Consider the following 27,457-nt stretch of genomic DNA (forward strand, 5'->3'; position numbering starts at 1 on the left):
GTTTCCCGCTAGGGAAGTGTAGATTGTGGAAGGAGGAGAAAAATAAATGGCAGAAGTGGTCTCTTCCTTCCTTTTCAAAATGTAAGCTCAGTGAGAAACTTTCCCCACTGACCCCTATTTGGGGTACTTTGTTCTCTTTCGTACAAATTGCTACTTCATGAATGCTGTCAGTATCTGTCTCTATTGGTAGCTGTAGTAGACCTTAAATAAGGCACTGCTCAATTCCCAGTGAATGATAGCTATTACCTGAATCATATGATCAAAGTGGGCGATATTTTGTACATGGATAAAGAGAGTCCTCCAGAGCTGAACTATCACTGAATATTGAACAATCGGTTTGCGGATGGCCTTTCACCTGGACGGGACGTTTTTGCCATCGTCTCAGCACAATGCTGTGCTTGGACTGGCTTAAATGCACTGAACTTCTCAATGGCTGTAGATCCAGTAGAAGTTATGTTGAATGTGTGGTATTTATAGGGTAGTTTTAGTAGCAGGAGAGGTAATTCCACTGCCAACCTGCACTGAAAAGAAGTATATATTTGTTTGATAGTTAAAATCCTGTAGCTAGCAAAATCTGGGAGCTCTTTGTAGGTTAGCTGTGGTCTGACTTCATGCATTCTCCCACTTACTGTCCATGTTTTGCTTTGCTGTTCTTCTCAGAGCTAGTAATTCTGTGTGATTAGTAAACTAATGAGTGATGATTTTTTTGTTTAAAAAGAAGCCGCTGTAATGATGCAAACACAACTTTCCTACATTAGTTTATGATCTTAAAGGTCTTTTCCAACCTAAATGATTCTATGATTTAATCTTAAAAGGTGTGCAGATTAAGTATTCATGATTATAACTGGTCTAGTCTTCTTATTATTTATTTAGTAGCAACTTTGGAACAGTGGCAGAGAAGGGAAACCCTTGAAAACATAAAGCATTGTTTGGTTGTGTATTCATTTCCTGAATTTGACCTATACAGAAATGGTTTAGGTCTGCTCCACTTGAAAAATCTATTCTTCAATGAATTTTTTCCTTGTCAAAGAAAAATTTGCTCAGCTGTAGTCATAATGCCCTTGTGCTTACATATTACCATTTCTATATACGTTTTGGCATGTGGGTTTGACGCAGATTATTAGACCAAAGCAGTCATACCATCACTCATGTTCAACTGATTGATTTCCAATGCCATGCGGATACATTGATTATCATATTAAGTAGGTTTGGGGATAAAGCATATATGAAAATTATTAACATACCTGAATAGGACACATCTTAATAACTGCGTGACAGAGAGGTAGGAGAAAGATGCTGATGATGTCATGGAAAAAATGACAGACTGCTTAATGCTGTGTCTCCATCTGCGTGTGTTGCTGCTGCAGTGCCTCCACCCAGCAGTGCTCTTCTCGAGATTACCAGATTTATTGACCGAACAGCCTGAATTCACTGTTGGCCACCACAAGGATCACGATCAGCCCCACTGCCTCCATGTTGCTTCCTAATGAAGGCAAAGAAAAAAAATCTGTAGTGTTTCATTGCTTTGGGTAAGAAATACCCGAGGCTTTTAATTGCCTGTGCCATGTTCTGCTTTGCTTTCCCCACCAGTCATTACCCATTTGGTCAATATGATCTTTAAATATCTTCTTCTGTTTGCTTGGGGTTTGTTTGTTTGTTTGTTTAAGGTAGGATAACTTTTTCTAGGATATTCCCAGCAAACACACAAACCCACACAAAATTAAATGCAAAGGAAGGTCTGAATACTTTGGTTTAACAACCTGAGGCAAAGGGCTTTTCATTACTGATTTTTTAACAGTGCTTTCTGTTGTATTTTCAAATGTGTTTATTGGGAGAAAAATGGAGAGCATTTTCCAAGTGTTCATCACTTCTTTTGCAAAAATAAAAGATGTGATTATTTAGTGAGCACATCTTTAGAGTGTGGTGCCACACAGCAAAGCTGAACAGGCACAACAGCCGCTGTCCTCTTCTCTGCCACGGTGACTGAAAAATTACATGATCCAGCTCTGCTAGGGCTTGACAAGGAATTTCTCATCAAGGGGAATACAGTTCAGAGCAAATAAGGCGATTAGTTTGTTTGGGTTTCTATTAAAACCTCCTCCCAGCTTTGCTCGTACTTTTATGTATTTCATATAGAACAATCATTACAAAGTAACTGGCAAATCACTGCAGTCTTTAGAAGGGTAGATCTCCTAATAAATTAAAAAAGGGAGGTATCCATAAAGACAATGAGGAGCAGCACATTCCTGAAACACCTACTTAATGGGATTTCTTATGAATGTAATGGTTAATTTTGTAAATGACTGGATAAATCCTATGAAAAGAAACTATTTGACCTTCTTCTTTGGCTTTTTTCATTATTCTGGAAGGTGATTTTTGTGACATCTAGTAGCCAATTTGCATTAATTGCTGCTGTAGAGATTTTGAAATGGAAATATTTGTTCCTTGACTTTTAGTTTGTAACAAGACCGCTACATTTTGTTAAAACTGCTTTGAAGCTTGCTGCACTGTAACTTCAAAACAATGTGCTGTCATTTGAAATAGGCCAAATGTCTATGCTTTTTATGAATTAGTGAGTGCAGTAAGAGAGAATTCCTGATCTTGTCAATAGGAGCTTTTCTGTTTCCATTGTTTGGACTTGGGTTTATACGTGTAGGTTAAAATTGCTAAATAAGTCTAACAATGTTTTGCTTTAAATGAATAGCATGGTCATTGAATTACAATCTCCTGTAGTTTTGTGGTGTCACTAAAACAGGTTTCATTGTTTTATTTCATTTCTCTGATAATTCCACGTGACTCTGAATGTCCAGTAATTCATTTATTTTATTTAGAGCAATGATGGCTACATTAGGAAATACATCACCACCATCAAAGAAGGACCAAGTTTTGAAATGCTCTGCACGTTAATGCAAGGCTCAGCAGGAGAATTTGTCATATTTGTCATTCATATCACTTAGTTTCTGATTTTTCCAAGTTATTTATTATTTTAATATTGTATTTTTCCTTGCATTTTGTTGTAAATAAACTACCAACAATTATTCTTTACAATTGTTGCTATTTTCTTTTACTAGGTGTCCTCTAGCAAGGAACATAGCCATTAGCATTTCTGTGCCCAGCTCTGCAAGTCATTTCCTCAGAATTACAAAGCGCAAAGAATTGGCTTTGTAAGGAAAATTTAAACCACTTACAACATCTCCTAGGTTTTGGTGTGCCTCAGCTTTTTAAAGATTTTATCAGGGTGGGTGCCCGTCAGTCTGGTATCAGCCCATTCATTTGTAAATGACCATTTGGGTGACAAGGACTTTTTCAGTGGGGATTCTAATTCTCGATGCAGGGTTTCGCAACCTGATGTTGTAATAAATACCGGAAAAGAAACCTCTCAAAACCTCTCAGAAAGTAAGAATCCTGCAACGCTTGTCTACAAGTCAGTTCATTTTAGTCAACAGAAATTTCACGTGTATGCTGATTCTTTAAGCTTTTAAGCAGAGGCTTACTCAACAGAAATAAAGCGTCCTCTGCACCAGAAGAATGGTCTTCGCTTATTCAGTATAGAAATGCAATGTAGGACAGGACACAAGGAACAAACGTAGGCCCTGAAAATACTTGGTTTTGTTAGTGGGTTGTTTTTTTTTTTTTAATTTAAGGCCTGCGTGGCCTTGGGTCTGTGGTAATGACATCTCGGTGGCTTCAGTGCATAACGACCCTGTTGGGGTAAGTGTGCCGGGGCTGTGCCCTGCTCTCAGCCAAGACTCCGGCTGAGTCTCTGCCACCAAAGTGAGGTTGTGACTGTCCTCTACGAGGTGAAATTACGGCTGGGTTCTCCTGTGAGCAGATATGCCAGCGGCAAGACCCCGAAATTACAGTGCTGGCAACACGCGTTCCCCAACACCAGACAACAGCTGGCATGGTAACGCATCTAATGGTTGGGCCTGACCGGTTTTGTCGCTGGTTTGACTTTATGTTTTTTACAGTTTGGGCTTGTATTGCTAGGGCTTCCTTAAAATTTGCACACAAACAAAATGCTAACACATGAAAATGCATTACAGATTGGTTAAAAACCTGCACCTGATCCTACAGCTACTAAAATTGGTGGAGTTGGGTTGTGCTCTTGCAGAGGGAAAAAATTCCACCCTTTATTCTTTACAAAAATGAGATATCTCATAGGGCAGAAATACATTTAATTAAAGTAGTCTTAAAACCAGCAATGTTTTATTGTGTAGATGCAAAACCACAGAGCCTTTTATTGAATGTCCTGCTGCTAATCTGCATATTAAGGACACCTCCTCCGAGTAGGACCAACTGTGTGAACGGCGGTGGAATGATCTGATTAACGCCATGCACGAAATACATTGGGAACAACTGAATAAAGGGAATTCTGGATGCCCTCGGTTGTCCCGCTTCGTAACGGTGCTCTGAAAAATCAACGGCTCTTCTCGGATTTTGTAATATTGAAGATACTCAGAACGCGTCGTATTTGTATGCCCTTTGCAAACGCCAGGCGGCAAAGCCTCCCCCCAGCCGAGGGGAAGAGGCAGGACCGGCAGTCCCGACTCAGAGCACGCCCACGCGACAGCAGCGCACAAGTCGCGATACGAAGTTCCCTCTCGCGGGTGCCGGAAACTCCCGAACGGCCTCGGCTGTTTCCGTCATCCCCCGCCGCCTCGGGTAGCAGCGCATGCGCGGTGTGCCGCCCCAGCGAGTATGTGTGTGTCCCCCCACGGGGTCACGCTACGCCGTGCCAAGTCTCGCGAGAGGGGGACGCTCGCGAAGATGGCGGCGCTGTGCGAGAGCTTCACGCTGTGCGGGTTGGGTCCCAGCGGCGGCGTCGGGCTCGGCGGTGGCCTCTTGGCGCTGGAACCGGGCCCCGACCCCGACCACGTCCTGCTCACCGACCGCGGCAGGACGGCCACGCTCTTTAAGGTAACCACCCGGCCTAGCTCCGGCCGCTCGGCCTCGGTGCTGCCGCCGGGCAGCCCCGGCCTGTGGGAGGGTCCCCGGACACGGCCTCGGCGGCGCCTCGGGACCGCTTTGCCCCCTGCCCTGTCCGGCCTGTCCGGAGGGCGGCTAGGCCCGGCTGTCACTGCCTTCCCCCCCCCCCCCCCCCCCCCGCCCCCGCCAGCCTTGTCCGCGTGTGGCCGCAGACGGCCCTCCCAGGGCTGCCGCCCTGCCCTGCTCACCTGTCCCTTCCGCTGTCCCCTGGCCTGTCTGCCCGTGGAGCCGGTGTCGGCTTGGTCGGTTGCTTGCGTATTTCTTCTTTTGCTGCTGTTGTCCCTCCATTCCAAGAAGAACTTCCATCCCGAGGTGCACAGCACGTAACGTTTCCTTACAGTAGCCGGGGTGACATGCATTTTGTCCGGCTGTCGGTTTTGTGTCAGCTGCCTTCCTGTGGGCTGGAGGATGAAAGGTTTTAGTTTGCAGCACTTGAAACTAGAGCATGTTCCGGTGTCTTTTGATGTATGCGTATATTTCAGTACACCATAATAAGTAACTATAGGGAAATATTTGGGGCTTTATCTTTAAATGGCTTTCACATTCATGGTGCTAGGGATTGTATATTAGTGGATGCATGATATGACCTCCTGCAGGCTGTTTAGTCCCGCTGCTAAGACTGTGCACGAGAACATAAATATGTTGGTAAACGTGCCCAATGTAGATCTAGACTGAGGAGGGGGGGTGAGTACCCTCAGAGCAGCCAGATATAAATCATAGGTAATGTGAGTTTAGAGAGTAGAATTCATTGCTCTTGATCTCAACGACTTACATTGAAATAGTAAAAGCGTGGTTCTGTGCATGATTGTGTTAGTGAGTAAAAGTAACTTACACTAGTGGTTAAAAGGAGTATCTTTGCTTTGGAAAAGCCATGCCTCATACCTGTGCTTTATGGCATAAGCCCATCTGACTGTTACAGGTCAAAGTTATTTCTTATGTGAGAAGAAGTAATTCTAATTAATATTCTCATTCAAATCAGATGTGGCTACCTTGCATTTCCTTTCTGTCATGAGAAAAATCCCCAAAATGTACCACCTTATATTTTAATTACAATGTCTTTGTTCTGACTCCTCTAGGTTTCAGATCAGAAGCCGCTGGGTTGTTGGTCAGTTAAACATGGACAGATTATCACATGTCCAGTTGTATGCAACTTTGAAACTCACGAATACATAGCTGTTCATGATGACAAGGTGAGATCCTTTATCTTTTCTTACGGGGGGAAAAAAAAGATGTAGTGAGTCTGCTGAGTGAATGTAGATAGGGAAGACATCAGCGATGCTCTGGTTTTGGCTAAATGTAAATGCACAGAGCTCTCAATGCCCTGTTGCATTTCAGGTCATCTCTGCTCTTTGAGAGGACAGGGATGTGCAGTCCTACAGCTACGCAGTGTATTCTTTTTGTAGTGGCATAGTGACATGAAGATCATCTGTGCTGACCGCCAGTTACACAGTGGCCTCTTGAAAACTGAAGCATTGTCAGTGAAAAATGTCTCATGCGTATATGCTCCAAGTATAAGTTACTTCTCTTGTTGCAGACTGGTTGACAGTTAGAACTGCGTGATTATTGTACCAAAATGGTTAAAATAGTTCATATCTGCACCCTTGGTTTTCAGCTCATATTTTGCAGTTAAACATTTCCTGTTTGTGTACACAAAGTGTTTGCTCAGCAAATGCTGAACCTTTGGCTTTTTGTTATTGATGAAATATCTGTCCTGACCTTTCACTATTCTCCTTGAAACATTCTCTTCCAGATAAGGTAATCTGTATCTTAATCTGTCTCCATCACTTTGAGCTATTTTCATTTAGAATCCTACTGTATCTTTTTCCTTAACCTTACTCTTTCCTATCCTTCCTTTCCAATTCAAGATTCCTCAGCTTGGTTTGTATTCCTGGTGTCTCTGCTTCAGCTTCTTCCCGTGCAAACTCACCCTGAGTCAGTTTCCACTACGATTACTGTGAATAATTTCTGTATTTTCCTCCTTTGTTTCAGTGAGATGCAATTGTTAGTATTTTACATGCTGAAAACTCTGTGTGTTACTGTTTTGCTTTGCTTCTCTTGAAGGTTTTAAGAATATGGAAGAACAAAGATATTAACTTGGACAAAGTATTTAAAGCAACAGTAAGTCTCCTATGTATGTTGACTTTTATGTTAATGTTTTGAATGCTGGTGGAGGGAAGATATGCTAATTTTCATGGTACTAGTAATATTACATTTTAGCTGACTGTTGTCTTAATTTGTGCTTCATGATGTTCTGGAATATTACAAGGAATCCACTTGGACTGAGAGACTTGATCATCAAAGTAATACTCTTGAAATTATTCATATCCCAAGTCCAAAATTTCAGAGGACTTTCTTTAAAGGTGGTGAATTATGTTCAAATATAGATTTTCCTGTTCTGGTGGATGTGTTAAACAATGCTGTGGGCCCCTGCTACAAAAACCTTGCCATGCAAACCCAATACAGCTGTATAACAGTTGTTTGAACTCCTTGCCCTCAATTACGGGGTTTTTTAATGTGATTCAGAAATGTGATGCTCATTGGGATGCTTTCCTGGCTTTTTGTTGGGTAGTGATTTGCATTATTCATAGCATTTCAGAAAATCGTCAACTGCTAGGTCTCCATTATTAAGAATCTCACAAGTTCATTGTTCTTCTGTTACTGATTTATTAAAAGAACTTAAAAAAAATAATGGATAAAACACTTGGCATTCAAGGTAATGTATTGAAGAACATAGAAATGTTATTTTTCTGTATAGCTTTCAGCTGATGTATACAGAATACATTCCCTACCCAATGGAGGGCCAGTGGTGCTATTCAAAGGAGGTGGCGTTCGAACTTTAGATGTCCTTTTAGAAGCCCCACAACAAGAAATCGAAAACATCATCACAGATGAAGTCATCAAGTAAGTGATACCACTTTATGAAGCTTGCTTCTTGCCCAGAGGAATTGATGATGATGATGATGATTAAAGCTGTTTGCTTTTCTGAGGGGGTAGGAGAGAAATCTGGAGACCAAGATGTTGGGATTGGGTGTTTTTTTCCAACACATTGCTTTTAAAATCTTAAAGTATATACAGATATTCTAAAAATAAGAGGCTGCGTAAGGAATAGTGATATGACTTTGGGTATGGTCCTAGAATTTACAAGATGTTCATGCAGCTTTCTGGTTTTAGGTGGAGTGAAGCTTTTATGGAAGGTCAACAACCTGTCTTAATTTTCACTACTGAGAAGGTGAGTTGAATACTTTTTAAAAACCTTTCATAGCAGCAAATCTAAGTGCTTTTTCTAAAATCCATCACCTGTTTAATTGGATTTTAAGAGCTTTTAGTGAAATCATTATCCTGATTTAATCAATATCCTGTATATGTATTGTTTCTGATACAACAGTTAAATTGAAGTTGTATTGCTTTAGGGGCTGAGGAGTCTGACTCTTAACTTCAGAGAACAGTTAAGATTAAGTACAGTAGATGATTGTGTGACTCTTCTTTGCCCTCAAATACTTGCTTATTGTGTAGAACTTATTAAATAGGATGTGTGTTTTTTTTTAAAAAAGAATTATATGTGACTCTGTATTTATTCAGATGCTTCTTCCTGTGAATCCATTTGTTGCATCAAATTAGAATTTCCTTTACATGCTTGAGTCTGCAAACGTTTCTGAATGTCCTGTAGAAAACACAAATTCCTAATTTTGCTTACAAAATTAAGGAGTACTAATATCTGAATTACTGTTATCTCTTTGTGTAAATGAAAGGAAAATTTTATTTTCTTTTTTGTTTTAGGATGGGGAGTTTTTTGTCTACGTACGGAAACTTAAGATGAATGGTCTACACAAATATAAGCTTGAACAGCAGGAATTATCTAAGCCACTGAATTTCACAGCACATATAAAGAATCAAACCATCACCCTTCTGTGCTTGTGTAAGTTATATTTTTCTAACAGGATGTGATAATAAAGCAAAGGACATAAAGTTTAGGTAGTTATGAATTACTATTAAATATTTTTAGCTCTCTAAACTTTCTAAAACAGCCAGTGGTAGAAGTAGTAATTAAATCTTCCTGATATCTTAATGGCTGTAAAGACTGACTGTTCCTAAATGTTACGACTTGTACCTTGCGGATCTTGTGCTAGCTACGCTTTTATTTTGCTGCTTTGCATCACAATGTGTCCTTTAAATATCCTGTATTATTTCTTCTTTCAGCACTCGCTGGATTTTGTTCTCTTTGGATGTCCTTTTGCTATATCTTATCAAATAATTTTTCCACAATAACAGATCATAAGTGTCATCGCTTTTCTTTGACAGATTCCAATGACTCTGTGTACAAGTTTCTGATACCTCTGCAGCAAAATACTGAAGAAGAGGAGCAAATTTTATCCAAGTCGCTACTACTAAATCTTTCGGTATCTGGAAGTGTTCTAAAAGGAACTTCTTTCGTTGTTCTTGATAAAGACCACATCGCGGTATTGGGAAGTCTAGCTGCATCTGGTGAAGAATCCAAAGGTAACTTGAAAAATAAGATTAAGATGTTGTAAGGTCCAAAATTTTCTTAGGCAAAGCACTAAGCAGGAAATAGTGTGAATAAAATGTTAGTTGGTGTTTGAAGCTAATACATAGTTGAGCTGTGCCGTTCAGAACACTAGCAAAAAGATAACTTTTACCAGTAAACTGTATACTGGGTAGCAGGATTATACTCGCTGTTGGGTTTCGGTATTTGCTTTCATGCTGTTTGTGAAATAGGTGAGAAGATGCAGCAAGAGGACTTGTGGCTGGAGGGGAATTAAAAGGAGAACTTGGACACTTTTAGAGGGACCTGTGTGGGGAAACAGACCTAATGTCCTATAAGAAATGAGTGTATAAAATAAGTGAAACAAACACTTGAGTCTCATGCCTAAACTCCTGAAGTGTGAGATCAGTTAAATTGAAGCTGCTGAACATAGCATTTTAGAACAAAATGTTGTTCCTGACTGGAAGCCACACTAGCTGCTGTCCCTCTTGCCACAGCTTCTCGTTTAAAGCTCTTCACTGGAAAAGTAACTCATCTTTAAATATTTTTCTTGAGATCTAACCGGATGACTTCATTCCTAATGTTGACTACGTTACTCACTGAGCTATTTTGAAACAGTTATTTTTATTTCCTCAAGTGTTGTTAACTGAAAGCAGCAAAGGCAAAGGTAGCATTTATGTCGCTTTTTGGGGTTGTAACATCTATCTTATTTTCCCAGAGTGCCTAACAATATGGAACACAAAATTTCAGACATTGCAAACTTCAAAGGAGCTGCCCCTGGGAACCAGTGGACAAGTGAGCTCAATCTTTAGTTTGTGGTCCTAAGCATTGTGCGTTTGGCATGATAGCAGCAAAGAGACTGGTGGGCTTCAGATTCTGCTTCTGGCTGGAAGAGCAGTGAATGCCAACTTCTGAAACAAAATGAATATTGATCAGTTGATGAGCTATTTCTGTCAGAATATTTTAATGGGAGGATGGTGGCCTATGGCAATTTCTTTGATAATTCAGTACCTTCTTGCTTCTGATGGTGTTGATTATATGATGAGAATTAAATAGCTAATTAAACAGAAAACTCAGCCAATATCTATTCTGTTCAGAAAACTTGCAATTGATGGCCTAAGTGATCCCTGTGTCTCCCTAAATAGTATTTCAAGATGTTCAAGTGTCAATGATAAGTAAACTGACACCTAAGTAATAAATGCACTAGTGAAATAGAACAGCTGACTGGTTTTTTTGTCATAAAATTGCACAAGAGGGAATTTTAAAAAATAGAATTAGCAAGTGGACTTAAGAGCAGCTGCTGTACTTTAAGACATCCTTGGAAGATACTCGACAGAAGGCTTCTTATTTCTGTATTTAAAATCAGCAGTTAATGAAGGTCTGCTAATAAGTGTTAAACCTACAAAAAATAATTTAAAATAATCTGATTGCTGACTTTTAGTTGAATTTTGTAGTAAGGAGCTAAACATCAGTTTGTGCAGGAACACTCTTCTCTGCTCATCTCCTCATTAACAATATGTTTTAATATTTTGTAGTTGTGGTGTTATGAGGAAAAATTTTTTTTTACTCATGGGAAGGTGCTAACAGTAATTATGTACAAGTGTGAAACGTCATCCTTGGCAGCTGCTGTGGGAAAGCTCAAGGACAGTCAAGCTCCTGGTAAGAATTTTTATAATTACAGTGAAAAGATGTCATAAAAGGAAAACTTCTGAAATGGTACAAAAATTATTTAATGAAGTCATATAAAATCCATTTAATATAAACAACTTGAAGTAACCTAACACTGTATTCTGTTCTTAGCTGTTAAATTTACTGTTGCTGAAAACACCAAAGCACGCAAATGTCTAAATTTATTGTGGCTTCACTTAAACTGGATTGTCATTCAAATACAGGAATTACCGAAAGTACTGGAATGTTGGCTATGAATACTGACAACAAAATGAAGTGCTGCCTGCTATAAGTTGTTTTGAAAGAGTTTATGATTAGATGGGACAATGTCAAACCTTAGTTTGTAAATTTTAGTTTAAAATTGTACTGTCCTGGCATCTTTAATTTTAGCATTGCACTGGTAAAATGTTCTTGCAAGTAACACTCACAATAAATTGTGTAATAGCTTCTGGGAGGAAGAGAAAAAAAGTTAAATGGAAAAACAGTATGTAAAAAAGGGTCATAAAACTACCTACTGCTGAGATAAAACTGGAAACTTTCTTGGCAGAAAATTACTTGGATTATAGTTTAGAAAGTACCTATTAGTATAAAAAGTTCATGTAATATTCATACTCTAATAAATGTGCTTTAAGTGTTACCTTCATATAGTTTCATTTTTGTGTTCACAGAAGTGTCTTCATTTGTAAACTGGAATACCCTTGGAGATGAAGAGCTGGTGGTTTCCTTTCAGTCACAGCAGTCTGTAGCTCTAAAATTTGAATCCAAAATGACTGTAAGTTAGCATCAGGAGCATGTGATGTTTTTGTTGTTTCTCTTGTCCCTTCCCCATGCTGCTACTTTCAGGTGGTGTAGCAGAAGGGAATTTCATTTTGTATTTGTCACTCATTGTTTCTAACACTGTTTCTGGAATTGGACTACCCAGTTACTAATTGTAATCTGTGCAGCAAGTTGACGCATGAAATTCCTAGTTATCTTGATTGAAATCGTTAAATATATACCATCTTTTTGGAGCTGAATAATAACTTTTTCTTTATAATAGTTACGATCAAAAAGGACCACTGTTGCTAAAGCACAGCCAGATACCTTATCAGTTGGGCAGCTCTTACTAAATCTAAAAGTAAGTAAACCAAATATCCTAAAACAGTGTTTTAGACATTCTCGGAATATTCTAGTTGTCTCTTAAGCTGTTACCTTTTTCCATGTCCTCATGCACACATCAAGTTGATGAAGCTGTCTTAAACAGTTGACTTGGAGGATATTATTATTATTACTGTGCTAGAATAGTATTTGGACATGACGAAATTAAAGTTTTGTTATAGGACAAAAGTTCTAGAATTCTACAATACAGGGCTTATAATAGCTGAGTTCTGAAAACTTGCACAAATTTGTTCACTTTTAATGAAAATCTTCTCTTACAGTAAATAAGGTGGGAGGATATTTCACCTGAACTCTGCTTTTTCAAGCTCTTTTAGATTCTTATTTATGGCTTTAATTTTGCTGAAGACATTTTAAATTTATAGGGATGCTAGGAATTCCACTGCAAATATAGCAATAAGCTGTTTAGTTCCTTTCCAAAACTTGCAAGAGTTCTGATACTTCAAGTTGCATCCCTTCCTGTGTGAACGTACCTATAGTTTAGCTATGGCTGGACATCTTGGTAACATTACTGAAGTAACAGGCAAATAATCCCTGAGCAATTATTGAAAGCTACTGCTTACTTGAGTCCAGAGTGAGTAATTACACTCATTTGGCTCTTTCATGATTGAGAGTGACTTACAAAACCGTGGTGAGGGGTTTTTTGTAACTTTTTTTTTAGCTTGCATTCCCAAATAAGTCTTTTTCTACTTGGTCTAATTAGTAACAGTACAGTTCTCAAACCTATGCCCTGGACTTCTGAGTTGCACAGTATTTGTCATTTTCAGGATGCTTCTACAACTGCATTTGAAGATGAATTGAGACAATTGATGTCAAAAGCACAGATGCCAGATTTCCAAGCCACCATTGGATGTGTAATAACTGCCCTTATAAACAGATGTAAAACAAATCCAAAGTACTACCCTCGAAATTTCCTGCTACAGATAGTTCAAACACGAGACTTGTCTTACAGGTGATGATTCTGCTTTTATTTTTTAATTGTAAGGAATAGTCGTTAAAAAAGTAGAAATCCAGTTCTTTATAAAGCACTCTTGAATTATCAAAATTTACTATCAAAGATGCTTATGTTTATTTTCTGATGAAGCTGATGCTTCCCAGATAGATTTTTGTGTAAAATGAGATTAATGCTTCTGCATTAGTCATCAATGTAGTCTTCAGTGGGTGTGAACTATGCAGCCTGTTCTTTTCACGTTCTTACAGTTTGTGTCCAGATTTAATGGCTGTTGCTTTGGAGAAAAAAGATGTGCATCTCTTACAAATCTGCTTACAACGGTTTCCAGATATTCCTGAAGAAATTACTTATGCTTGCTTAAAAGTATTTTTAAGGTAAGTTGGAATCACTCTTTTTTTCCTTCACCAAACCAACCCCCTTAATAAAAGGCTGTGTGTTGTCAAGAATGGCTTTAATTTTATAGATGAGCAATTAATACTGTGCATGAAGCTCTTAATTCTGAGTACAGTATATGTTGCAGTCTTGCAGACTGACAAACTTTTTACAAGGTACCTGTTGCACATGTTAATTCTAAAAACTATGTAAATGGTAATTAAACGAACATGCCTTTTGGTAACACTGCTGGCTTGAATGGTACTCGTGTCCTTCTACATGTGTTGTTACAGCTATCTGCTTACTGTGCAACAGACTTAATTGGGAACTTACTTGGGGTAAGAGGCCCACAAAGAAAGATCAACTCTTGTATGTTCACGACAAAAATGGTTTTCATATCCAAAAAAGGATAAAGTTTTAGGTGGGCACTGTAACCAAAAGAAAAGATTTGTAACTGTTCCTCTTGGCTTCCAGAGCAAAAAGGATTCTTTTTTTAATTAGAAACATCAGATCTTATTAATTTTCATACCTTAGGATTATCAAATACTTTATTTAATAATAGGAAAATCATAACTGTCTTATGGGTTGTAGCAGTCCCACTAATGTCAGAATACAACAACAGTCTTGAATAGGGTATAACCTTTACATTAGCCCATGACAGAATGTCTGATAATACAGTAACTTACACTGTTGGAATAAAAGAGCAGTACATGTATTGTTCAAGGTTAATAATTACAAAATATTAACTGTTCTCTTATGGTCTTTATTCATTCTGCAAGACTCTATTTTAGTATACGTTTTTACTTTTATAGTAAGCTTCAAAGACTTCATAGTGTGTACTGCTGTTGGGTTGGTGGCATTGCTGATTTTAAAGCTAATAATTAAAAGTATTAAATGTCTGGAACTTTCTTCTACAGCATTAGTGAAGCCTATCTTCAAAGAATAGATGTGAATCTAGAATCTGTAATCTGTTACATTGATATTGAATTCAACAATAAAGAAGTTAAGACAGAAATTGTAGAAAATGGTTTCAATGCAGAGCTGGAACAAGACATCTGGGATACTAATACCACAAAAGAAACCCATCTGACGGCTGATGGTGAATTCTGCCCTGTTGGACCGCAGAAGGCAGCATTATTGTATCCTCTGTGCATTTTAATGTAGGAAAGTCAGTGTGTAACATGTGATGTGAATGTTTATATTTAGTATTGCTAATAGACATTTCTTCTGTTATTGTTGAAAATTTCAGTGAAGTTTGGATAAGAGAAGTTTCCTACTCAGTAGAAAGATTGTTTAGAATATAAATAGAAACAATTAACTTTTAGAAAGCATCTACACCAATTTAGACTTATTGCATAAGTGTAATAAAATTTTGTCTATTTAACAGAAAATAGCATCGATCATTTTGATATTTGCCTGTTGAAACACATTAGCCAATTACATACTTGCAGTAAACAGAACTGTTCAAGCTAACTATATTGCGATATTTCAGTTGCTGTATATATTTCATTATAGAAGTAGGAGAGATTCAAAAAGCTGAAATAGGCTCTTTGAGAGAGGTTCTAGAGAAATACTTTAATTGGAATTCACTTCAGTCTGTAGAAACTCGTATTTTTTTCCTGCAATTTTATTTCCTTAATAGTCCTGCACAGAAATGCTGTTCTCCATTCGGCTTACAGTGAAACATTTCTTTTGCCTCATCTGAAAAACCTTCCAGCTCAGCAAGCTGTTGTAAGTATGTTAAAATTAAAAAGTTTAAAAACCCTTATTATTTTGGGGAGAGGGAAAGGGAAAAGAGTTTTCTAATTGTACATCATAAACTTGCCACTCTTACTGGAGCTCAATCACAAAGTAATGCATGAAAATGAAATTAAGATGCCTAATAAGATTTATTGTTAACAAATGTCACGTTTTTCCACATACATATGGAACTTCTACTAATTTTTGCAGTCCTTGCTTATTTTAGAAAATGTAAGAAAGAAACCGTCTTTATGACCCAGTCTACTTGGAAAATGTTGTTCATGTTTTGATAGCAAGTATAGTATCTTTTCTTGATTTGGATGCTTTTTAAGAAAGAAACGAGACATGCTAATTTAGTGAGTTTCATCAGAAAAACAAGTTTAGAAAATATGAGAAACAAACTGTACACTGTAAAATACCAAGTGTAATACAAATCAGACTCAAGTATTCAATCTCAGAACTTCTCAGTTTAGGAAAAAAATAAAACTCCCATGTCCCTCAAAACCTGAAATACAGTACCATAGTGCCTGAGCATGTATGTGGCTTTACAGTGATTGGGAAAAAAACCAACAAAACACACATCAGAACAAAGCTTAGCACTGACCCATCTCCTTGATTTCTTTTTTTGGAGAAAGAGAGAAAGAAATCTTTGACTTGTGCTCAGCACAAGATGGTGTTGACCTGATTCTGACCATTAGCAATTTATTGTTGGCTACTGAAAATGAAACTGGGACTAAAATTTTTAATGTTGATATAGTGTTAGGAAATTTCCTAGAAAAGTCTGTGTCTGAATTAAATTGCACTGACACAATCACAGGAAGAATGATTACCCCTGAATGTAACTTAACAGTGAACATTGCTGAGAATTTTCAAACATTTAGCTATAGATGGTATAGGTGAACCATAAAACTTGTTTTTAATGCAAAGTATACAGGCATCTATGTTGCTTTAAAAAAGAAATTTGAAAAAAAAAATCTTATGAGTATTACTGTGTGCAGGACAAAACTCCTCGGTCTATTTAATGTTTGTTCTTTAAAAGTATTCTGACTTTTCTACTTTTAGCTGTTTCTCAGGTATTTATACTACCTGTATGTGAAATGCAGTGAAAAAATTAATACTACTCTTCCTGGAATATGCTCTCCAACTATAAATCAGGTGAGAAGGTAGTTCTAAGAGTTGTACTTCCTTCGATTTCTGTAGTATGTAATGTAGTGAGTAGTTGTGAATATCTAAAATCAACTTAGATCTAAATTCATTCTGTAAAGTATTGTCTATTAATATAACCTGTATGAAGTCAGATGTAACAGTACTTTTTACTGTCAGAAAATACACTGCCTGAAATTATGAAACCACGCATTTTGCATTAGAAGTTAATGTTTCAGAGTTCAGCTTTTAAAGCAAAATCTCTTATCATTCGCATATCATAAAGTGTAGGTGTACTTTTCTTGTTTGTCTTCAGGTTATGGATTGGATGTGCCTATTACTTGATGCTCACTTCACAGTTATGGTGATGCTACCTGAAGCAAAAGAGTTGCTTTCAAACCTGCATAAGTTTGTGAGAGCTCAAGTAAGTTGCATCTTCTGGGATAATTATTTCATTTTAGTATGGATTTAGAATCTAGGTGTTAAGAATGGGAGGGAGGGCAGACCATAACAAATTATATAGTAAACCAATGTCTGTTCTCCTCTGTATGCTCCTTCCTGAGCAAGTAATGGCAGTTGCCTCTCTTTCTCGTTGTGACTTCAAATGCTGCTGTATTTGTTTGGTTTAAATATCCAAAACTGTAGAACCATAGCTAGTTCCACAGTATAATGATGTATGAAAAGAATTCAAATTTACTGTAAATACCTGTTTTCTTGTTTTTAGGTACGATTTTACTCTGAACTCAACAAGATTGAAGGAAGTTTGCGAGAATTACAAAGACTGCACCACCAGAAAGACTCTCAGACATATTCTATTGAAGTGCTGGAACTTATTTGAATTTGAAATGAATTATAAACAAATTTATTTTTTATTGATTCCTTTTATGACGAGGATGTATTAGCACTCCATATTGGGGATGTGAAAAGTTGTTTTCTACATAGGAGGAGCACGGTTACTCTGTAGCTACATGGGAGTTGTAAGTTTGAAGCTCGTGTATTAAAAGCTCTCTTTTTGACTGGATAAGAAGCTGGATGCTTCCTTATGTTTTCATGTGTAATTTTGATATGCAATCATAAGAACATCTTAAAATGCCACGTGATTCTTGGCAAAGAATTAGGCGAATATTGGCAGTACGGCTTCAATAGATGTTTCATCAAATTAATTAACGTTTATATTCTACTTGCTTCTTTTTACTTAATAGTTGAAATCTCTCTAACTAGATTCTTCAGAGTTCTCTTGTCTACACTCAGGTTATGAACTCTAGATGAACTCATTTGAGTTTTGCTTCTTTGATTTTCTATTTTTAAGTTGTTTTTACTTTGTCCAACTATGCCTTTGACATTTACAGATTTAGCTTAAACAGGGAAGGGAGCTGAAGTGTAGGTATAGGGTTGTTGCCTAACTCGCACTGCTTTCTCTCTGTGTCATGGTATGACAACTTACTAGTGCACCCTTTCATGCTTTCCTTTCCAGTCCAACCAGGTCCTCTATGCTGCTTTTAAAAAAAAAATATAGAAGGGAGGGGGTTGTGTGGTGGTCAGTAGTTAAAATCTTGAATGATAATAATCTAAAGCTGTTTTGGTGCATCTCCTGTCTGATAAGACCACTCGCATCCAGAAACTGCCTACAGCTAGGGAGAAGGAAGAGGTATACTGCAGGAACTAGATTCCTTCCTCAAATGAAGAAGCAAAGAGCGGTTATTTAATAGGATGTCTTGTTACAATCTTTATCTCGGAGATTGCCATCAGCTGAAGACAACTTGTTTTCTCAAGCAGAGTGAGTGCTCCTCTGGAGCATGCTGTCCTGCACAGACTTGCAGAATGGAGTTCCTGGATTTCAGCATAAGTAGCTGTACTCCAGGACTCTTGCTCTAGAAATTTCTGAAGCTTTCTGATGTTGAGAGATTGTATTCAAGACAGTTTCTGCTTTTTAAGTACTCATCTCTTGAAATCTTGCCTATATACATTTGAAGCTTTGAGGTAAGAGGATTGGGGCATAAAACAACATTCAGGTAAAATTTAATGCTGTGGACTTTGGAGTGAGTTTGACATGTTAAGCTGACCATGCAACGGATAACTGCCAGCAATCTTGGAGCAAGAATGGTATCTTGCCTGTTAGATTGGAGCAAAGAACTGACGTAGTTAAAAATAACTTATCTTTTTGGTTAGTGATTTTTCTCTGATAGTGCTGGCTTAAGCATATGTCAGTGGACACAAGAGACATCCAGTTTGATTTGGAGCAGAATGTTGGAAATCATTGTTTGAATAAAAGGCTCCTTAACCTTTGTCAGGTTAAACTTGCCTGAGAATGAACAACAGCATTTTCTTCCTTTCTCTGACTAGAGCTAGAACACAAGGTGGTTATGGCTGAAGTGTGAGGTGCAAAACTTACTGGACTTTGACTGTATAACTTTGAAACAGCTGCATAGAGTTAGAAGCCTTAAGACTCTTTGGCTCTCTGGAAGTTGACATGTTCTAGTTGTATATGCTGTTATCGGAGGTCAGTACCAAATGGATGTAAAGTAAAATTAAAAAAAACCTACACTGGGCAGCTGAAGAATCACATAGAGGGGTACTTCATGGCATGGGAAATAGTTGTTTTTAATTTTCTGAACAAGAAAACTCATCTCCAATTTTAAATAACATTCTTACCTACATCAGTGTCTGTTTTCTCCAAGTACTTTCTCAGAGTGAACACCTCAGCTTAAGTTAACCTCATCTATGCTGCTTAAATACTTAAATTCAATGCCTCATACATGTTATAAAATAATTTGGAGGGAAGTACTGGACAAAAGCAGCTCAATAATTTAAGCAAAAGCATATGCTCACTTTTTAATAATGCCATCCAGCTGTAGGTTCTTAAGTTCTTTCCCTTACCCTTGGAGAAAGGAACCCATGCAGATAACAGCTTGGAACAACTAGGCTATTCATCTTCTCCAAAGTGCCTTTTGAAAGGAGCCTTTCTCTCCATCTGTCTTGAGTATGGAGGCAGTGTAGGGCCTCCTACCTAAAATTCCTCTTCCTGCTGTATTCAATTCACTTATAAATATGCTCATTTAACTATACCAGCAGCCTCAAAATAGGAATTTCAACTTCCTAGTGGAGATACATTTTGTCCTTGGGAGTGGACAGGGTTAGGCGAGTAGGTGAAGGGGTTACGGTTTATTTCTCTGTACTGAGCTAAGCTGCGTGTTGGAAAGAACTAATTTATAGTCCTGACTCTGAAAGTTAATGTACCTCTCTATGCATCCATTTCTTCACCTATAAAATTAAAATTCTTTATGTCCTATTCAGTAAGCACTTCCAAGTCAACAACTGATAAATAAGAGATGGGATTAAGAGACAAGGTATTCTTGTTCACAGCAGTCAAAAGCAAATGATTCTTAGCACCTTTGATCTACTACAGGTACATAAAATCTACAGTATTTTAGAGATGTTAATGCTCTCATAATTAGTGCAGTAGATAGACTAGACCTTTGCTAGATTCTCAGTGTATAGATAGCAGAATTCACAGGGGTCTTTCTAAGATCACAAAGGGAGATGGTGAAATAACCTACCTCAAAACATGTATCAGTATATTCATGTATTTAAAGAGTTACCATAATCCTTTGCAACCTTGTAAGAGGTTGCAAAAATTAGCCTGACAGAAGCAATCTAAAGGTAACTTTGAAAGACTCAGAATACAAATTGATTATAAAGGTGTAACTGGGGTTAGGCAATACTGCTACTGCTGTGTCTAGAACGTGGCTCTGAGCCTGTGCAGCTGCAACACTGAATAGAAAAGAGTGCAACTGAATATAAAAGAGATGCAGATAAAAAGCTGGATATAAGAGTGCAAATTGGGCTAAACCCTGCTGCCTGGTGACATTGTTGCACACTTGACACTGCAGCAGGTTTGTGGGTTTAATGAGGTTCTCAGCCTGAGCAACAAGTTAATGAACAAAAGGCACTTCAAAAATGACTATAGAAGAATGCAAATGAAATTACCCATTGGACATATAGCTGGCATGCTTATGGCATGACCAGTATTGGATTTTGCATCGCACAAAAGCATAAGCAAGGTACTGGAGAGAAAATGAAAATGTGAACGCACTTATTTGATAACAATAAGACTTAACGCTCTCTGGGATCCCAAAGCTGTGTAGATTAGCAATGAAAAGAAGGCTGGTTGTGAGAAATGCAAGATGTTTGTGTGCCTTGGTCTGGCTTTCAATTTGTACTGCTTTTGCTCAGGAAACTGTTACCCTGAATTCAAGTGGTGGCATAGAAACCTAACACTGCAATTGGTTTATGTAGATTTTTAGCCCTTTTGGGGGGCTCTGGCAAATGGGAAAACAAGAGGGAATATAAAATAGATTAAGCCTATCTCTGTTTCATAGTTCTCCAGTGAACTGCAGACACAGCAGTTCAGAGAGAGTAGATGGACAAAAATGCAAATGGCGGGGCTCTATGTGATCTCAGTCTATTTTGCTTTCAACTGACTCTGGCTAGGTAACGGTGAGCTGTAAGAGGGTTTTAATTTCTTTATAATGGGTGAAGATTTAAAGAACGACAAGAGATGAATATGGCAGTGGTCAAGGGGGCCTGCCCGATGCCGGGGCAGGGCAGCCGCTGCCTCAGCGCAGTGAAGGAGGGAAACCTCTCCTGAGGGGAGGGAGACCTGGAGCCTCTGGTTTTGGCGGGCGCTCCGGGGGGATCTGTGCCCCGTGATGAGCCCCTGCCCCGGCAGAGCGGGGGGCAGAGCCCGTCGCCTACCTGCGCTCACAGCCGTCCCCCGCAGCGGTGCGCGGCCGGCTGAAGCCGTGGGACTTGGAGCTGAGGGGTGGCCGCCCGGGGGGCTCCCTTCAGGGCGCGGGTCGAGGACTGGTAACAGGCGTCGTCTCTTCGGGTGTGGGGAGACGGTGAGTCCCAAGGGGGCGTGAGGGGTGGGGGGGTGGCGGTGGCGGCCGCGGGGCAACTTCAGCCGTCGGCAGGGGGGCGCGGCGGGGGGGCGCGGCGAGGCGCCCCGGGAGCGCCCAGTGCCGAGGCTGAGGGGAGCCTCGTGGTGGGCGGCAGTGGTGGGGCAGCGCCTCCTTACAGGTGGCGGTGAGCTGCGGACACACACACCGTGTGCTGGTGGGGGAAGGCGGCAAAGGGTGAGCGGAGGAAGCGGTGGTGGGGCGGGCGGGGGGCGCGGAGCCGCCCCAGCGCGCCGGCTCCAACATGGCTCTCGCGGCCAGGCGGCGGCGCCCCCTGGCGGCGGCTGACGGGCGCGGCAGGTCACGTGAGGCTCTCGGGGCCTGCTGCTGCCGCCGCTTCCCCCAGTCAGAGCGGAGCGAGCCGAGGCAGAGACGAAGAAACAAGATGGCGGCCGGTGGCGATCCGGAGCGGGACGCCGGCAATTCGGATTGAGCCCTCGGCCCTCACAGCTCGGCGGCCCCCCTCCCCGGCCCGGATCCCTCGCAGGGCGGGGAGCTTCCCCGTAGCCGCCTGTCCGGACTCCGAGCGCCCTCCCGAGCCTTCCTTCCCCCTCCCTTCCCCCCTCGGCCAGCGCCCAGAGATGCGGGGCCGGCGAGGCAGGCCGCCCAAGCAGCAGCAGCCGGCGGCGGCCACCGCTCAGGCGAGCTCCCCGGCTCCGCCCGCCCCGGCGGGCCCCATCGGGGGGCTGAGGTCCCGGCAGCGGGGCAGCAGCCGCGGCAGGTGGGCGACCTCGGCCCAGGCGGAGACGGCGGGGCCCAAGCAGAAGGGAGCCGGGGCTGCCCAGGCCTCTTCCCCCGCCACCGCCTCCCCCAGGGGGGGCAGCAAGAGGAAGGGAGGCAGCGGCAGCAGCAGCACCCCTGGTGGGGGAGGCAGCAGCGGTAAGGGTAGGGGCAGGGCTGGGGCTGGAGGAGCAGGGGGAGGAGGCGGAGGAGGCAGCTGCAACAGCCAAGGCAGGGCTGCCTCGTCCAGGAGGAGCATCAGCAAAGTGGTGTACGATGATCATGAGAGTGAAGAGGAGGAGGAGAGCATGGTGTCCGAGGAGGAAGAGGAGGGAGACCCCGAGGATAACCAGGACTCCGAGGAGGAAGAGGAGGAGGAGATAATGGAGGAGGAGGACGACGACGACTCTGACTACCCCGAAGAGATGGAGGATGAAGACGATGCCAGTTATTGCACTGAGAGCAGCTTCAGGAGCCACAGCACCTACAGCAGCACCCCAGGTAGAGAGTCAGTGGGATGAACTAAAACAAGTCGAGGGCACCCCACATGCTCCCTCTAGGTTTGCAAATACAGTCTGCACGCATTCTTCCTCCCGTGTGTGTGTAAGGGATGCCTGCAAACACTCACAGGGAGAGAGGGGTATGCAAATTAACGACTGGCAACCCCACGGATGCTGGGAACATTAGAAGATGCTTACAAACACATGCACTGAGAGGAGGGAGGGAGGGCAGTACATGCTGTAACAAGGGGATGCTTTGCAAATATGCATGGAGATTCTGGTGACTGCAGAAATGCATGATACACCAGAACATTTTAAAAACAATGTCAAAAGTGTATGGAGCATTCACTTAATATTTAAAAACAAGGGAAACGAGATGCATGCCTTGCAAAGAGGTCCTTTCAAATATATACAGGAAAGGATGGCTTGTGCTTGCAAATCTAACTTGATGCTTAAAGGAAAGGAAGCACATGCAACTTGAAGTAGCCTAAAATAAACCCAAAGCATAACCACTGAAAATTTTCAGGCTCTTGAAATCAGAAGTATAACTGGATCCAGCATTTACTGGCTTTAAGACAAAACTAGCTTTCCAGGGAGGGAAATGAGGTTCATTGTTCAAAATGGAGATTGCATTGTTATAGTTTGGGGAAAAGTGCACAGGGCCTCATTGCAAGGGTGTAAACCTACTTTTAGTTAAACACAAAGATTAAAAGGTGGAGGTTGAGTCAAAAGTCTTGGTTTTAAATACGGCATTTATCTTAAGATATGGTAACCTTTAAAACTCATGCTGGGGTTAAAACTCGTTAAACATCATTGTGATCATCATTTTTTTTAACCTCTAGTGGCAAATTTGGGCTTAAATTTTTAAGGCCTACACTTCTGTTTGCCCTTAATTAGTTCATTAACCATGTGGGTTTCAAGCTTCAACAATTCTTTATCTAAACTTAAGCACTTTGGATTTATTTGAATTCATTCTAGAATGGAGTTCAAGCTTAGATTTGGTTTGTTGGGGTTTTTTTAAAGTCTCTGGACCAGGAGAGTAGTTAAACTTAGAGATAACCCAGGAGTGTTTCTGAATTGGGCTACAGGATAACAAACACTGCTGTTGTACAAGTATTTGTCCAGTTTGGAAGGGGGGAGGAACAGGTTGTTGGTGTAAATGCATTGCATCTTAATTAAAAAAAGAGTGTAGTTTTGAGTAGTTAGCTGACTTTTTAAAAGGGGGAAGTACTGGCTACTAAATGTGTAATTTTTTTTATTTTGGTGGGTTAATGGTATCAGCTCATTATGTGACTTCATAATAGTCCTTTAAAAACTCTGTATGTCTGTATTTTTTTTCTTTAAATCTATATCCATATGCTCAGGAACCTAAATGAATCAAAATAAGTACATACATTACCAAATTAATTTAACTTAGAGATTTTAAGATGTGTGTTTACCTGTTGCAGGGATGTCCCGCAAATTGAAATTTTTGAATATTTATTACTTTAAAGATTGAGGTCTGGCTTCACAGAAGGAAAAAACTCTCTAAACTACTCTCTTGACTTTTAACTCTTCATTTTCTGTTTAGCTGTGGTAACTTTAATTTTTATTACTTTTGGGGGGGGTGCTTTTTTCAGGGAAAGAAAATTTTTATTATTTTAATTGGCTAGGTCAAGAAAATATTTTTTACATGAGCATCCAGGTTTAAAATGAGTTCTACAGAGTATGGGTGTATTCAATTTGTGAAATGTACTTAAGTGTTTTGGCAAATAACAAGATACCTCTGTGTGCATTGTTGTGCAAGCGTAGACAGGTTTTATGTGGTATTTAGGTGTATCAGAAACCATTTTGATAATTTATATGTTTATTTCTCACTTGGTCAGGATAACTTCAGTTAACTTTAAGATAAGTTTAAGTGTAAGCGTTTTCATCCTTATGCGCTTTTTTTATATACTGTTTGATAGTTAAAACATCTATGTTGTTATTTTGCAATTTACTGGCAGTTCTCATTAGTTCAGTATTTGCCTAAAGGTCTCCCTCCCTCCTCCTCTCTCTCCCAGACATGCTGTTGCCCTTTTGCAAAGAAAGTGTGAACTTTTTTCATTCGATCAGCTAGGTCTGTGTCTTGTTTTTGCTGAACAAATGTCTACGTTGTGACCACTGCTGTACTGTGGTGGCACTAATTGAACTGGTAGTCTTATCATAATCCAGAAAGAGATACTTGACGTTAGAACAGCATTAATAGGCAAGGAAAAGATTCACCTAACCTCAATATGTCTTTATCTGACAGCGGTCAGTGCTGAGAAGGGTGTTAAGAATAGGGCAAGCACACAGTGATATGTCTTCAGAGTTCCTTCACGGGCTTCAGTGCTCTTTGACTCAGGTGCATGCTGAGCCAGAATTGGTCTTTGGCTATGTTTAGGTACATTTGTGGGGTTTTTCTTTCGCGTATTTCATATATTTCTATTACATACATTATAATATACAGTGACAAAGTTCCTGTGGTTAACTGGAGAGCTTGAAGGAGCGTCTCCTCCATTGTTTTAAACTGGCCCCTGACAGAACTGTGTGGTGCCTGCTAGGGTTTTTTTTGCTAGAAGAGATGATGAACGATCATTCTCTACTTATCTTCCCTCAGTCACGTGCAGCCCGAATTACTACTGCTTTTAGGATGTAGTCTTGGGGGCTGAAGAGTTTATTTTTTAAGAGCAGGGTATTGAAAAATTGCAATCCCAATCAAACTATCCTGCCAAACAAGACTTTACACATAAATCACATCCCACTTAAATGGGTGACAGACTTTTTACAGTTTTTTCAAACTTACATGGAACAATGACTTAAAAGATCACAGTGCAATGTCTCTAGCCAAGAAAGCTCAATTTTTGTGCTCTACTGGGGAGTTTATGATGTATCTTGAACTTGGATGTATGAGTAGTGTTTTACTATATTGTTACTCAAGTATTTAAAGAAGCGAAATCTTAGGAATGGTAAAATGCCTTTGATATAACGCTTAAAAATGGTACAGTGAATGCATATGACACTTATCATTGCTTTTTCTTCTGTTGGAGGGACTTTTGGTAGAGGGATTTGGGGGGTGTGTCCCTTCTCTCTTATCCCTTTGTATCCGCAGAAGGTAGATGTACTTTTAGGATAGGTATCCTATATATCTTATCACTAAACATTTTTGCCATTACCCGTCTACTGTAAGTTCTACTTTAGGTTTGTCACAATTACATTATAGATATCAAGTACTTTCCATATGTTGCAGAATTTTAAAAGAAGGACTTAATCAAGATGCCTAGAAGTCCTTCATTTTTTCTGTTTCTTGTTTGTCAAAAACTTGGAAAACTAGCTTTAGGAAGAGCTATACATTTAGATTTTGGCTGAGATAATAATCATCAGTCTGTCTAACATGCAAATGCACAACAGTGGAGTTGTGAGCCAAAAGATTTGTCTTAAAATACATTAAATAAATTTTTAGGTGGATTTTGCTAGTCTGTGCGCATTTACAGTGATTAACCATCACTTCTGTTAACCAGTTACTTCACCAATGTGCTTTTATTTTCAGAGTGGAAGAATTTAGCTGGAAACAAGGTTCTGCATTTTATGTGTCTATAGTAATTTTATATCTTAACACATTTTCATGCTCTTGAAGAATTGTTGGAGACATTCAGATATGACATTAAGATATGCAGCCTCTTTTGTCTGTCATGTGAGAAGATTTACTAGTCTCCCAAACATCTTACCTAGGGTACTCTGTTCTCTAAATTAAATCTGGCTTGGTCTTATTTTACCATTTAGTAATCTGAACTTTGATTTGTACTCCAGAGGAACTATGGCTAGGTCATCGTGCCAGTCATGAAAAATGTAGAAGATAAGTCCTAGCAAAAAAAATTGTGTAGAAGGCCAAACGAATAAATCTGTGGCTGATTCTGTTGTATTGACTTGCAAATTTGCAGTTTATCTGAAGAGAGCATGTCACTTCAGTCTTCTAAGAAGCTCTGTGCAGCAAATATTGTACCATTATCAAAGTATGTGTGTTGTAAAAGGTAGAACAATTTGATGTACTGCGGATGAGTTTATTGTGCAAATCTTTTTGTAGGTCTGCAGTAGAATTCCATAGCTGACCATTGTATTGCAAAGAACAGGTATAAGGTGAATAAATGTGGATTTTAGTAGATTGGGGCTGACTCTCAGGGCTCACTAACTTATGAAATTAGTTACAACTTATCCTGGGTTCGTCCCAACCAAGAAATTGTCAGAATGTTCCTGAAAATTGTTATATTAGTGCTACTTTTTTCTTTGGCCTGGGTTCTAGGCACAAAAGGGCTGTTACTCTTGAGTAATTCTCAGAATGACAATGTGGGATCTCATCTGCCACTTGTCTTGCATTAGTTATCCAAATGTTAAAATGATGCCTTGGAATATAGGGGGTTTGTATTCCTGGCTCCTACTGAGAGTGCGCTGATGGCCATAATGTTGAGAAATTAAATTCTTAATGTAAAATCAGCAGAGAACCCTAGTTTGATTTAGAAGCATACTACTAACAGATGTACAAACTGAAAAAATAAACACCCAAAAGTTTTAAAGTCCTAAAGTTTTTAAGATCATAAAGATCTAGTTTTGTACAACACAAGGCAGTAGGCAGACTTAAAAGAGCACGTGTTGAGAATTTTTGCAATATGAGCGGTCTCAGGATCTAGTCTAGTAACTGGTTATTTTTTCATTTGTGCTTCAACTTCCAAAGCTTTTGCGGTGCTTGGAATGTCTCATTTTT

General features: G+C 39.8%; 2 protein-coding genes across 17 annotated transcripts in view; both read left to right on the top strand.

Moving 5' to 3' along the window:
* The first annotated feature begins 4,749 nt into the window (after positions 1 to 4,749).
* On the top strand, positions 4,750 to 17,541 carry NOL11 (nucleolar protein 11). Of its 2 annotated transcripts, XM_054846730.1 has the most exons (18): positions 4,750 to 4,920; positions 6,066 to 6,179; positions 7,051 to 7,107; positions 7,745 to 7,890; positions 8,161 to 8,218; positions 8,767 to 8,905; positions 9,289 to 9,486; positions 10,209 to 10,285; positions 11,026 to 11,149; positions 11,827 to 11,930; positions 12,198 to 12,275; positions 13,081 to 13,265; positions 13,514 to 13,639; positions 14,555 to 14,776; positions 15,290 to 15,368; positions 16,440 to 16,532; positions 16,837 to 16,944; positions 17,245 to 17,541. In XM_054846730.1, the coding sequence occupies exons 1-18, from the start codon at positions 4,771 to 4,773 to the stop codon at positions 17,356 to 17,358; spliced, it is 2,172 nt and encodes a 723-aa protein (XP_054702705.1). In that variant the 5' UTR covers positions 4,750 to 4,770; the 3' UTR covers positions 17,359 to 17,541. The 2 variants fall into 2 exon arrangements, with proteins under 2 accessions (XP_054702705.1, XP_054702706.1); XM_054846731.1 differs by lacking the exon at positions 12,198 to 12,275 and having other exon boundaries at positions 4,754 to 4,920.
* Positions 17,542 to 21,835: 4,294 nt separating this feature from the next.
* The window catches only part of BPTF (bromodomain PHD finger transcription factor), a 58,827-nt gene continuing 53,205 nt past the window's right edge, over positions 21,836 to 27,457 (top strand). For all 15 annotated transcript variants that reach the window (XR_008579706.1, XM_054846161.1, XM_054846159.1 and 12 more), the window contains exon 1: positions 21,836 to 22,699. Coding sequence is in view for 14 of the 15 variants with exons in the window: in XM_054846161.1 (XP_054702136.1) it covers positions 22,060 to 22,699 (640 nt within the window). In the remaining variant the exon portion in view is untranslated. The remainder of the gene's footprint in view (positions 22,700 to 27,457) is intronic.

The sequence above is a fragment of the Grus americana genome, chromosome 18 (assembly GCF_028858705.1).
Source record: "Grus americana isolate bGruAme1 chromosome 18, bGruAme1.mat, whole genome shotgun sequence".
In the NCBI taxonomy this organism is placed as follows: domain Eukaryota; kingdom Metazoa; phylum Chordata; class Aves; order Gruiformes; family Gruidae; genus Grus; species Grus americana.

Bases quoted from the DNA above. Each gene is read 5' to 3' on its own strand.
- NOL11 (XM_054846730.1), top strand. From the start codon at position 4,771: ATGGCGGCGCTGTGCGAGAGCTTCACGCTGTGCGGGTTGGGTCCCAGC. The intron at 13,640-14,554 runs GTAAGTTGGAAT...TTTCTTCTACAG, and splicing joins TGCTTAAAAGTATTTTTAAG to CATTAGTGAAGCCTATCTTC. The intron at 14,777-15,289 runs GTATCCTCTGTG...AGTCCTGCACAG, and splicing joins CCGCAGAAGGCAGCATTATT to AAATGCTGTTCTCCATTCGG.